General features: G+C 45.7%; 1 protein-coding gene and 1 long non-coding RNA gene across 3 annotated transcripts in view; one reads left to right on the forward strand and one right to left on the reverse strand.

Annotated features, from left to right (window-relative positions):
- LOC114009285 (uncharacterized) overlaps window positions 1–10,585 on the reverse strand; it is a 25,301-nt gene extending 14,716 nt beyond the window's left edge. Inside the window, exon 1 of the long non-coding RNA XR_003550733.1 lies at window positions 10,520–10,585. This is a non-coding gene — a long non-coding RNA (uncharacterized LOC114009285). The remainder of the gene's footprint in view (window positions 1–10,519) is intronic.
- On the forward strand, window positions 6,204–13,702 carry LOC102468778 (putative speedy protein E7). 2 transcript variants are annotated; one of them, XM_027774996.1, is made up of 9 exons: window positions 6,204–6,424; window positions 7,326–7,424; window positions 7,574–7,690; window positions 7,873–8,070; window positions 9,950–10,008; window positions 10,517–10,602; window positions 11,070–11,244; window positions 11,364–11,472; window positions 13,327–13,702. In XM_027774996.1, the coding sequence occupies exons 2-8, from the start codon at window positions 7,367–7,369 to the stop codon at window positions 11,421–11,423; spliced, it is 753 nt and encodes a 250-aa protein (XP_027630797.1). In that variant the 5' UTR covers window positions 6,204–6,424; window positions 7,326–7,366; the 3' UTR covers window positions 11,424–11,472; window positions 13,327–13,702. The 2 variants fall into 2 exon arrangements, with proteins under 2 accessions (XP_027630797.1, XP_014446433.1); XM_014590947.2 differs by lacking the exon at window positions 6,204–6,424 and having other exon boundaries at window positions 7,008–7,424.
- The last annotated feature ends 6 nt before the right edge of the window (window positions 13,703–13,708 follow it).

A 13,708-nucleotide genomic window follows, 5' to 3' on the forward strand; every position in this document is an offset into this window, starting at 1 on the left:
GGAGATATTTTGCATCCTATGACAAAGTCCCATAGGCTCGTGTATTTCCCAGCATCTCAGTTTCTACAATAGAATCATCTTCTATTACCATCAGATGACAGTTCACTAATACAGGGTCATTTCATCTACCTGACCCAGTTTACCTACTGCTTACCTCGAGAGATGTCAAAGTACCTGGAACAACTTGAAGAATCTCACAAACCTAGAGTTTAACTTTTATCTCCTAATACCCACAAAAGTTCTCTAGTGTACAGGCACTCCTCTCACCCCTGACACACAACCAACACCTCAAGGACAAAGTCTGTATGGCCTTTATGGAAAACGTGTATCTTTCCCCATCAGTAGGAGAGGGGGCACCGGAGTTTCTGGGTAGTGTGTAGCCTGTAGCATCCCTGTACAGAGCCAGTCTCAGAGGATGTGGCGCCGAGACTTGTGCAGAGGACATCATCTAAGCTACTGAGGGGGCCATTGGGAACCACAAAGGGGAGCAATCACAGTCAAACTCCAGAAGTCAAACTCTCAATCATAACTCCAAATGAGATCAAATTGCAATTTGCTCAAATTCCAAACAGTAACAATGGGGGGAGGAAAGAAAATAGCCTTTATACAAGTGAGAAAAATGGATTGTCGCTGAGATGGATACCAAACTTGAGCTGTGAAATATTGGTTTCCTTGAATAAAAATGAAGATTTTCTGCTGAGATTTCTCCCTCCAGATTCATTTTCTAGTAGCCTTTGTGCACTAAGTGTCTAAACAGGTCCAAATGAACAGGATCTAAACATCTGGATACGATTAGGGTCAGAATGTTCCTGTATTCCCACTGAATCTGAAGCACAAAGAGTCACAATGGAACAGAAGAGAGATTGCAGATCACCTCTTCCTGCATGCCCCCTAAACACTCAGATTGAACTTTAAGAACTAGGAAGAAATGCACCATCCATCAGATGACTAGAAATCACTGCAGGCTCACAAGAAATATGGAAAAGCAAGAAAATATCTCTCCTCCATGGGAAAAGAATAACTCCTCTTCATCCTCAGACAGTACAATCAAACTCATGGAAATGTCAGATAAAGAATTTAGAATATTCATAGTGACAAAGCTAACAGAGATGGTAGAGAAGAGAGACAATGAACTGCAGAAGAGGCAGGAGAAAGGAGCTGACAAGTTCCAGGAGGTGAAGAAATTCTTGCAAGATCTAAAAATGGAAATACACACTATATAAAGAAAAACATCAAGTTACCTACAAAGGATATCCCATCAGGCTCATAACGGACCTCTCATTGGAAACAATGCAAGCTAGGAAAGAATGAGAAAATATATTCAAAGTGTTAAGGGAAAAGCAATTTCAACCAAGAATACTGTACCCAGCAAGATTATCCTTCATATGGGACCAGCAGTTAGCGTAATGGCTATGTCGCTGGACTCCCACGTAGTCGACTGTGGTTCGAGTCCTGGACCCGGTGGCTTAAACTCACGCTGGGCGCATGTGTGTGCATGCCCAAGATCCCGAGAGGATAATGGAGGAGAAGGGATTGCAGCGTGGCCATCCCCCCTGGGGGGGGTGATTTCTCACTTTCTATCTCTCTGTCTCTCTCTATCTGTCTGGCGAGTGCACGTGCCCTATAGCGAAAACCTCTCCCAAAAAAAGATTATCCTTCATATGAGAAGACAAGAACATTCTCAGATAAACAAAACCTGAAAGAATTTACCAACACCAGATCAGATCTTCAAGACATTCTTAAGGGAGTACTATACCAGGAAAATTAAATACAGGCACAGAAATAAGAGTCTAAAAACTAAGAAAATGGCCAACTTAATAATCATAGAGACAGATCTGAAGTTGAATATTATATCCCAGAATTGGGAATATAATCGGGAAGATCAAACCACAACAGAAGATACATTAAATATACGAGACTGAACTGATGAAACAGAATCTTATGACTTTTGACTAAAACATTGCTGATTTTCTTTTAGGCTTCATTTTCCAGTTTTAAGGATTTTTGTCCTGTCTTGATCTGCCGATAGGTTCATGTACCTACTATTTGAACAGAATGCTAACCTGTTTCTTGGCTTTAAGTTTTAAGCAAAGTTTCTTAGCATTTCTTTGATTTATTAAAGCTAAAACGGCTTTTCTTGACATTAAAAAATATACTAAAAAAAAGAAAAATGGGTCTTGTCTGTGCACACAAGAGACCATTAAGCAGAAACAAATTAGGCTGTCTATTTCCTCTTTGTTTGCACCGGCCAAGGGAGTACAGCAGGCTGCAGTAGCAGAAAGTGCAAAACAGCAAAATTCTTTTTTAAAAAAACTTTTTTATTTTGAAACCACTATAAGAATAAGACATTGTGGGACCAGCAGTTAATGTAATGGCTATGTCACTGAACTCCCATGTAGCTGACCGTGGTCTGAGTCCCAGACCCAGAGGCTTAAACTCATACCCGGCACATGTGCATGCGTGCCCAAGATCCCAAGAGGAGAATGGAAGAGAAGGGATTGTGGCGTGGCCATCCCCCCGAGGGGTGATTTCTTGCTTTCTGTCTCTCTGTCTCTCTCTGTCTTTCTGGCAAACACACGCGCCCTATAGCAAAAATCTCTCAAAAAAAAAAAAAAAAAGAAAAAAAGAGTAAGACATTGTTCCCACATAGCCTTCACTAGTTTCCCCAATGGCAACAGTGTGTATACCTGTAGTACAAGGTCACCAGTAGTAGATGGGTAGCTCCAGTCTCTGGGTAGTGTCTGGCCTCAACCACAACACTGCCGCTGCTACAGGGCATTCACCTTACTAGTATTGTACCACTTTTACACATACTGAACTGTGTCTGTGTCTGCACGTGCACATCACATGTGTATAATTCTATGCAATGTTATTGTGTAAAGATCTGTGTGACCACCACCAGACACACAATAGCTCCATCACAAGGAATCTCCATGTTCTATCTTTTATAGCTGAAGTTCCTCCGTCCCTACTTTCCTAAACCGACAGTTTACTAATCCATCCATCTCCATAGTTTTATCACTTCAGTAATGCTGTATAAATGGGATCGCACAGCATACAATCTTTTTAAATTGACTTTTTTTACTTAGCATAATTCCTTAGGATCCACTAAAGATGTTCCTTTTTATTGCTGACCAGTATTCCATGGTGTATTTAAAAGAATATTCTCGGGACCAGAAGTTAGCGTAATGGCTGTGTCGCTGAACTCCCACGTAGTCAACCATGGTTCAAGTCCTGGACCTGGTGGCTTAAACTCACATCGGGTGTATGCGTGCATGTGGTCAACCATGGTTCAAGTCCTTGGAGAAGGGATTGAGGCGTGGTCATCCCCTCTGGGGGGTGATTTCTCGCTTTCTGTTTCTCTGTCTCTCTCTGTCTCTCTGGTGAGTGCACGTGCCCTATAGCAAAAACCTCTCAAAAAAGAAAGACAGACAGACAGAAAGAAAGAAAGAAAGAAAGCAAGAAAGAAAGAAAGAGAGAGAGAAAGAGAGAGAAAGAATGAATATTCTCTTTCAACTTTAGGGGTTGACAAAACATCATGAGTGCCACCTCTCTATCATAATTGTAAGGTATAACCATGATTAAATGAAAGGGGGAAATAGTGTGCATAGAGCTATTACATATTCTCAGCTTACATTTTTCTTCCCAATTTGCTGTTTTGTTTTTGTCTTTTTTTTTTTTTTAATAAATGCCATTTGCAGGGCAACCTCTCCCTCTATGGAATAAAGTTTGTTAACAATAATGACATACTGAAAACTCAAAAGTTAACAACAATGAAGTGACTGTCTAGTACTTCTGGCTATGGACAAGATAGATTCCCTCTAAGAAATGTGAAAATGCCTAGACAGGGGTCAGCAGATTGCGTTGCAGTTACATCGCTAGACTCCCACATGGCCAACCACGGTTCAATTCCCAGACCCAGTTGCTTAAAAATTATGCCAGGTGCATGTGCATGTGTGCCCAAGATGTCTGGAGGAAAAGGGATTGCTGTATGACCATCCCCCCTGGGGGGTAATTTCTCACTTCCCTCTCATTCATTTCCCCTCTCTCTCTCTCTCTCTCTCCTGCAAGCACACATGCCCTAAAGCATAAACCTCTTAAAAAGAAAAAAAAAAAGAAGAAAGAAGAAGAAGAAGAAAAAGAAGAAGAAGAAGAAGAAGAAGAAGGGAAGGAAGGAAGGAAGGAAGGAAGGAAGGAAGGACGGACGAACGAAAGAATGAACGAACCTGGACAATATACATGAGGCAGGAATGACTCAAAGATGGAGAGAAGGAAAGAGTAAATAAGAACCCCAGGACGTGAGCAGTGATAAGGCTGTAATTTCTCCCTATTTCCTTTTCTTTTGGATTTCTTAAGTCTCATTCTAGGTGTTGAAGAAGCCAGCAACTAGAAACATCAGTAAGCACAGAACAAAAGGCCCCAGGGAAAGCCTGCTCCCTCTAGCCAAAAGAACCGGAAAACAGCAGTCTAACAACGCAGAAAGCACCATTGCTGGTGTTGCCATGAAATGGATTGACGGTATTGTACTAGGTCCCTGGGCACATTCCAGACTGAGGTGTAGTTCTCTGCTTTAAGGCAAAGGAACAGGTCTGACCTCCCTAGTCTAACCTTTAGTCCTGCTGGGGCAATGGCACATTTATGTATGCTGTTACGTCCACAGAGTTATTTTCAAGTTTATTTTGTTTTACTCTGGGGATCACAGGAGTTACCTGACTTGCCCTGAGGTCCTCCACTCAGTCAGAAGGACTTGAATCCAGGACACCTGGCTCCTGCTCTGGTGGTCTGTGGTCTACCACATTCCTTCCCAGTTCAGGAATAGGGAAGGACTCACTCTGGGAAGAACAGCAAGTCCCACGGGATTTGCCCCCATTCCCCTCCACTGTATCGATGTGAGATCGTCACTCTTCTCCTGCTGCTGGTGTTGTAACTGGGACAAGGTCCCCTCTCACTGCAGTAATCAAATACGACTGAGAGTAAAGAGCATGGGGAGAGACCCTCAGACCTCACCTCCTGGACAGGTGACGTGAAGGGCACTCATAGGGCCTCATCCTAGTCTGTTTGTGCTACTATAACAAAATACCAGAGGCTGAGTAACTTATAAATAAATAACTGAAATTTACTTCTCACAGTTCTGAGGGGCTGGGAAGCCCAAGGTCAAGGCAACAGCAGGTTCAGTGTGTGCTCTCTCTGCTTCTAAGGTGGCACCTTATCGCTGCGATTTCCAGACCATGTAATGTCCTCACCTGGTGACAGAGCTGATATAAAGGAAATCCACTTTCTCAAACCCTTTAACAAGGGCCATAATCCCACCCATGAGAGTTCCACCCTCAAAACTAAACAACTGTTAAAGGTAAATATTTTTCTTCAGACAGATTTTTGCTATAAGACGCGTGTGCTTGCCAGATACACTGAGAGAGAAAGTGAGGCATCCCCCCCCCCCCAGGGGGGATGACCACACCCCAGTCCCTTGTCTTACATTCCCTTCTTGGGATTTGGGGCACACATGCCCAGCATGAGTTTTAAGCCACTGGGTCTGGAACTCAACCGCCGTCAACCATGTGGGAGTCCAGCTACACCACCTGCCGGCCCCAGGTAAACTTCTTGATACCGTATTGGTGACCAAGTTTCAATATGTGAGTTGAGGGGGAGACACAGTCATCTATGGCTTTGGGTTCGCTTCCCAGATCGACCTGAACGCACCGGGCGTGCCCACCGGCATACCTATGATCCTGGCTGGCTGCAGGGCCAACGGGAGGGTAATAACGTGAAGATCCTGTCAAGAGTGACTCTCTTTCTCTCTGTTTCAGGAAATAACCCAAAAAGTGGCAAAATCTGAATAAGTAGATTTTCCCAATTTCCTATTGTGATATTTTACTATAGCTATACAAGTTGTTAGCATTGATAGAAATTGGATAAAGGGTTTATAGGACTTCTCCATATTACTTCTTACAATTGCAAGTGAAATGCATTTACTTCCAAATATAGTTTAAAATTTTCAATTTGAATATGATGGTAGTTGGACACAAATAAGAAAGGCCATAAAAATAAACTGTATTAGTCATTTTTATTATGGATGAGGGATGATCAACATTTAATTTTTATCTTCTCTACTTCTGATATGTAGATGCATCATTTTCATTTGGAATCACTAATGGACTTGATTAAACATAGGACAAGGTTCCAGTGGGATATGATGTTGGGATAAGAGGAGGCGACTCCAGTATTCATATTGGGACACTCACCCACTCCCCTGGAGGCCAAAGGCCTTTTCCTTGAGTACCTTTAATAAAGAGCAGTTCTGGGTGGAATGTGTGATGTCATCGGTGTATGAGGACAAGTGCTCTGGAATCTTAGAAGCCATTTGATCCCAAACGCTTGGCTACGATCAGTGCTCTTTTCACACTGTCGTGAGGCTGTGTTCTGGGTAAGTGTGAGACCTAACTTCAAGGGCCTAGATCTTGACAAAGCCATGAGGTGCTCGATCGCTCAGATGGGCATAGGCCACCTGTCAACCAGAAAAAATATTCTGACCAGGCTTGATTGTCTATGAATTTATAGGGGTTTTAGGGATATTCGGTAAAGCTATGGCAATAATAATAATAATAACAAAAGTAAGATCTTCTGGTTTGAACTTACTAGAAATGTGACTATGGCTCAACTGTCACTGCCACTAGCCATTCTTCCTTCAAATACTCAACAGACACAAGTTCTAATCCCAAATCCAAAGTACTCTAGCCACCGTTAAGGGACAAACCCTACACAGTCATCATTTTCTCATCTGTAAAAGAGGTAAATTATAAACTTTACCTCACACATTATATGAATTAAATGAGGTAATTCACTCGATCTTAGCCAAGAGGCTGAGAGGCAATAAATGAGGGAATCTTAGTACACAGATCAATATCTACAGTTTAATAAGCAATTGATAACTGTTAACTACTACTACTACCTTTTTAATTATTATTATATTTCTCAACAAGTCGTTAGGCAGAAAGAAATGGCCTCGTTGGAATCAGGTTAGGTCCCTTACACTGTTTTGTTCCCACAGAAGACAGAGTCCCTCTGAGCTCCACATCCTTCTTGGAGGTTCAGAGACTACTCCAATCCAACAGGACCCGGGAAAGAAGGATCAGGAGAAAAGGGTGTGTGTAGAAGGGAAGGCAGGTGAGGGGCTGTCTGCCCCTCATCCCAGTCTCTGGATGAAGGAAGGCTGACAACACTAAGGCCCCAGCACAGTCTCTTTCCTTTGATTCTCCTGAGTCAAGCTCTTCAGAGGAAGGGATATCAGGTGAGCCAAGAGGGCACTTTCTTGTTCACTTTTGTAGTTATAGAAGACAGAAGACCAGAAAATCCCACGTTTTTCTCCATGGAGGTGCCCTCTGGGCAGAACGAGCCATGGAAAGAGGCACAGGAGAACAGGCAAGGTAAATCATTTAAATTCTGCCCTTTGTAGATAAATGCAAAGGGGGGTGATAGACATTCCTCTCCTAGCCCCTCAGATGTCACACAGAAAATCTTCCAGGTGAGTGAGAAGGGAGGAGTCCCTTCTCATGTAGGTTCTCTGTCCCTACAGCTCCACAGCACAGAGGCCCTGTGGCCTCCAGTTCTGCCTCTTCAGAGGCCATCCCTGAGCAGGGAACTAAGAGGAAGAAGAGCCGGAAGATGAAGAAATTGGTACACGTCAAGAGAGGTATGTGTCTTCAGTCATCTCTCCACTTCCTAGTCCCTGCGCAAAGGGCCAGTTCTGCTGAGTAACTACTTGTTACCTTGTTGCCCAGGCAGAGGCTAGCCTTTAGGGTGAGTTGCGACAGAAGGCCTTAGGACTTTCCAGATAGGTCACATCCGTGGTCCCTGAGGTCTTTGTTTCCACAGCTACCGATGAGAGCATCTCTCTGGCCTCCAATTCAGTCCCCTTGGAAACGGTCTCTGAGCTGAAATCCTTCAGGAAGAGGGGTAAGAAGCGGACCATATGGACTGTCAACCACGTTGAGGGAACAAAGCTCACACTGAACAAGAGACGACGACCAAGTTACCGCCCTGAGGACCAGGAAGCCTTCTACCGACTTTTGGGTGTGTTCTCTGAACTGTGGGGTGTGCAGGTCCCCTCTAAACTGAGAATCTTGTGGAGGGCTGCGGCTCTGGAGCATGCTCACCTCCAGACCCCAGAGACTCAAAGAAGTCCAAGTGGCAAGGCCATAGAGTAATGCGAGTTCTATTGTGCCATGATGGGTGTTTCTAGGCAAAGTTCTTGGAGGGAAAGAAAAGAGGATTGCAACTAAAAAAAAAAATTAAAAAAAAAAAACAGAAATAAATAAATAAATAAATAAACAAGGGCTGCATCCTCTGCATTCTCAACCTATTCATTAGTCCCCATTCCCATTCAATCTCTCATGAAGACTGAATGGTGAAAGGACAAATGAGATCTTGCTGTCTTTATGGACAAAGTGAGAAAAGACAAAACGGGAATTCATCTGGTGATAAGTGTAGAAATGAAATTTAAGTCCATGACTCTTAGAGATGGGGCATGAGCAACAGCAGGAGAGCTTTATAAAATTAGATATTCGGGGGGCCAGAATTCAGGCGGCATGGTGGTTAGGAGCACTGGACTCCCACATGGCTGACTGTGGTTCGAGTCTTGGACCTGGTGGCTTGCTTTCTCACTTCTCCTCTCTCTCTTTCTCTGTTCCTCTCTTGTCAAAATAAGTAAATAGGGAGCCAGCAGGTGGCATGGTGGTTAGGGCGCTGAACACTCCCACATGGCCGACCGCAGTTTAAGTCCCGGACCTGGTGGCTTGCTTTCGCACTTACCCTCTCTTTCTTTCTCTCTCTGGTCAAATTAAAATAAATGAATAAATAAAATAAAAATAATTCTAAGGAAAAGAAAATACAAAAAAGTAAATATATAAATAAAGTTAAAATAATTATTTTAAAGAAAATGAGATGTTCAGAGAAGGCTGCCTGAGAAGGTGATGTCAGGACCAGAGAAAGGGCCAAGTGTGGCAGGTCTGGGGAAAACACAGAGGTCACTGTCCAATACAGCATCTAATAGACACTCATGGAGCTACGAGATAATTTTGAGTGAATTGAATACACTTTTAAAATCAGTTCCTCAGTCTCACTAGCCACATTTCAAATGCTCAGTAGCCGCACACAGCCGATGGCTACCATACTGGACAGTGCAGGCGGAGAATATTTTTATTTTCACAGACGTTCTCCTGGACAGTGCTCTACTGAAGCCATGATGGCTGAAGGAGAGTCAGGGAGGGAAAGAACCCATGGCTCCTCCACCCTCCCTGGTGTGCAAGTGTCATCATCTTGGGTGTAAGGGGTGAAAGACATGACCCAGCATTCATAGGTCTTGCACTGGAAAATGGCTCCTTCAAGGGATAGCTCTAATCAAAGATGAGCCTCCTGGGGAGGAGGGGAGGCCAGGTCATAATCCTCAGGGAGCAGGAAGATTCAGGACAGTGAGAGCAGTGGCCATGCCCAGGCATCCTAGGGACTATGCACTCTCCACTACCTGCCCAGGGTGCTCGGTTACCAGAGGGGATAGGGACGCTTGGCACAGTCACAATATGATTAAGTGACAAGGCTGTGATGTCACCAAGACCTAGGCTGCTGGGCTTTCAAGGTGAGGTAAGTCTGTATATCCCTGCAGTGAACAAGTTGATCACATCCCATTGTGGTGTTGTGGATCAAGTAACAATAGCAAATTGTTTCTCACAGTTGAATCCCAATACATACACGGCAGTGGAAGGAAGAGCAGCTGTTACTGACACTAGGGCTCATAACTCTCATGGAGAAAGGCAGTTGGCTTCCCCTCCCTGAGACAGTGAGGCTAGGAGAAGGTCCAGGTTTCCTCCTTCCCTTCACAACATATCACAGCCCGATACTCAGGGCTTCCAGAAGGACTGTGCCACGGCCTCATTGCTTCTTCCTTCCTTTGTAGAGGATCCCGTTATCCAGAGTTTCTTGGAAGCTGACATTTTCCTCAAAGTGTCTGACAAGGTACCTTCAACACCACACTGAGGAGGGACAGAGAGGCCTGTAGAATCTCCACACCATAAAAAAAAACATTCCTGCCAGGCTGGGAAAAGCCATGCAGGGAGCTGCTCTCAACCCAGAAGGAAGGGCATAGGCCCGGTCCCAGGGCAACTGCTTCAGGGCTCATCTTCACAAGTTCTATCCTGAGCGATTTTACCACCATGGCCTTTGAGGGTTTTGTTTTAATTATTCCATAACTGAGAGAGAGAAAGAGAGACAACATAGTCTACTGCAAGTCTCAGTCAGTCCCAGATCATATGAACACACGTGCCCAGTGTACTCAAGGAGGTCTCTTGATATAAACCAGGATTTTCTCTGTGGGTCTGCTTCACAGAGTGTGACACCACACTGCTGTGCCACCATCCAGCCCCCGCCATGGCCTGTGGGTGGGGGAAGTCCCCATGGCCTGTTCAGGACACTCTCCCTCTATTCATCCCTGGCCGCCCCTTACCAGATCTCTGTCCCCACACAGTACCTGCTCTCCATGGTGGTGGAGTACTTCGGCCGCGTCGGGCTGCCTGGACACCTCTACAACAGGATCCACTTCTTCTTGGCCCTGTGAGCGCCACCTCAGACCAGCTCAGTGTGCCCAAATCCTCAAATTCCACATCCTTGTCAGGGCAGCTCAGCCATGCCCATGTGTCCAAGGACCCCATGTGCTTGTTCCTTGTGGCCACAGGGCAGAGACCTTCTGGAGCCACGTGATCACAGGGAGGAAGATGTCCTAGATGATGGAGTAGCTGGGAAACACCTGCTGCCCAGAGACTGAGTTACCTGAGGGAGGCAAGGCCCCGGGGGAGTGCAAGGCAGTAGAACCTTGTCCTAGGTTGGACTTAATACAAGCCCTGCAGGCTCAGTGACAAGACCCAGGTCACCCTGCAGATCATGCTTCTTCAGACCCTCTCTCTGGACACCCTCAACCCTGTCAGGCATGTGGTTCCTCCAGTGGGAACTCTCTGCCCTGTCCCTCCTCAGGCTGGGGGACATGGTTAGGGAAAGGCATGCTTCCTCTCCCTCTATGGCAGCTACATTGCCTCCGACATGGAGGAGGACAACCCCACATCCAAGCGGAGTATCTTCCAGTTTCTGCTGGGCAAGGAGCAGTGGCCAGACCTCTGTAAAGAGTTTCTGAAGCTAAAGATGGAGTTCTTCCATGCAATGGGGTACCGAGCTTGGGTCACCCCAGAGCTGTGTGAGGAGGTCTGTTGAGGATGATGCCCTGGGAGGCTGGGGGCGGGGGGTGGGAGGGCATACCCTGGAGATAAGTAGGGGCTAGGCAGATTCTCTGGGTACTCACCCCTCTTGTGCTTCCCTTTCAGATCCAGGCCCAGAATCCTCATCATTGGGTCTGGAGTCGGGAACGCCAGTGTACCCCCTAGGTTCCCAGCCCCAGGCTGGGTTGTGGAGCGAGGGCTACAGATGGTCCAGGTGAGTGTGAGTCCCAGGCTGAGGGCTCTGCAGGATCCCGTCAATCTTCATCCTCAGTGACTGATGTCACCTCCTGGGCTGGGTGGGAGGAGTGGCAGCTCTTACAGCATCCTGATTTAGCTTATTCTTACATTAGCACAGTGAGGGCTCTGAGAATCCCTACAATAAAAGAAAGCATTTCTATCAAAACTCTACAAATGAGGGTGATTACAGGATCATGTACTATGCAGCAGAAGTCTCAATTTGCATATCGATCTTTTTAAGGAAAATGCTTGGAAATGCTGCTGCAGGAAATCACCTGTGCAGGTTTTTTCTTAAAGAATTATTTTATTTAACTTTATTATTATTATTTTCCATTTGATCAGAGAGATACAGAAATAGAGAGGGAAAGTGAGAAAGCAAGCCACCAGGTCCGGGACTTGAACCATGGTTGGCCATATGGGAGTCCAGCGCCTTTAACCACCATACCACCAGGGGACAAGCAGTTAAGAGTAATGGCTATGTCACTGGACTCCTATGTAGTCAACCGCGGTTCGTGTCCCGGACCCAGTGGCTTAAAACTCATGCCGGACATGTGTGCGTGCATGCATGCCCAGGATCCCGAGAGGAGAATAAAGAAGGGATTGCGGCATGGTCATCCCCCCTGGGGGTGATTTCTCGCTTTCTGTCTCTCTGTCTCTGTCTGTCTGGCGAGCGCATGTGCCCTACAGCAAAACAAACAAACAAACAAAAAAAACACCATACCACCTGCTGGCCCCCTCTGCAGGGTTTTGATCTGAAAATTTTTAAATATAAGATGGGGTCTTCAAAAAGTTCATGAAAAATGTGTACAATGAAAAACCTATGCATAGATTTCCAAGTTTTTTGCACCAAAACAAACTCATACTTTAATTCCATTTTCCATGAACTTTTTGAATTTCCTTCATACATGGAAAACATTGAAGTCACCATCTCTGGAAAAGAGATTATTATCATAGTGTTCCTGGGAGAAAAGGGAAAGACATATTCCAACATCTCCTGTAATCTCATGTAATCCCCCCCCCTTCCCAAGATGTAAGCTACACTGAACTGGGCTCTTGAAGGCTGTGTTCATGGGCTTGCTCGTCTTCTCGTGGTCAGGAGGAGCTCCTTGGACTGTCTGGTCTCTGAAAGAGTAAGATTGCTAGAAACATGAAAACGAATACATACGCAGAATAATGAGGAAGAACATATTAGATGAGACATTTATAGAAAACAATCACCTGTCTGGCATTACACTTTTTAAATATGCTTTCTTTATGTGGCCAGCCCCGGGTATGGTGGCGAAGGTACCTGGATCCCATATGGCCAACTGTGCGGTTCAAGTCCCAGACCTGGAGGCTTGAAAAGCATGCAGGGAGGGACCAGCAGGTGGTATAGTGGTTAAGCTGCTGGACTCCCACATGGCCAACTGCAGTTCAAGTCCCAGACCGGGTAGCTTGAAACTCGCTCTGGGTGTGTGTGCATGTGTGCCCCAAAACCCAGGAGGAGAATGGAGAGAAGAGATTGTGGCATGATCATCCCTCCTGGGGAGCGATTTCTCACCCTCTGTCTCTCCAGCAAGTGAACACACCCTATAGCAAAAATCTCTCTGAAAAGAGAGAAAGCAAGCAAGCCAGATATATGAGGAGTATGTACATGCACACCCACAATTCCAAGAGAAAAATGGAGGAGAGGGGATTGTGGTGTGGCCATCCCCCTAGGGGGTGCTTTCTCACTTTCCCTCCTTCTCTCTCCAGTGATGCATGCACCATATGACAAATCAAAAAGAATATACATGAGGGCTCTGGAGACCACCTTTCCTTGGCTCTTATTTCATTTTGTCTTTTCTTATAGCTCCTGCCCACCCTTGCCACTCCCCACCCCCCAACAGAGAAGCAGGTACCATGTCCAGCCTCCAGGCAGCTGTAGCATGACTGTATCTGGTCTCCAGTTTTCCTCTGGCCTGCAAAATGGAGGGTCCAGGGCAAACCCAGACCACAGCAGCCTCACCTGGGGCAGCAAACCAGCCGCTGGAACATTGGTGCCAGACGCCAAGTGGATGGCAGCTAGCGGAGACCCTGATTCCTCAGTATCCTGGGAAGTATCTAGCTACATACTAGAGGAGGTGCCCAACCCAAGGGAATCCAGAGATGTCCAGAGCGAGGCCTCAACAGAAACAAGACGGGATGAGGAAGAAGGGGCAGGAAGTCCAGGAAGAGTCCTGGATCACTGAGGA

This window comes from Tupaia chinensis, unplaced genomic scaffold (genome assembly GCF_000334495.1).
Source record: "Tupaia chinensis unplaced genomic scaffold, TupChi_1.0 Scaffold000511_1, whole genome shotgun sequence".
NCBI classification, from domain to species: Eukaryota; Metazoa; Chordata; class Mammalia; order Scandentia; family Tupaiidae; genus Tupaia; species Tupaia belangeri.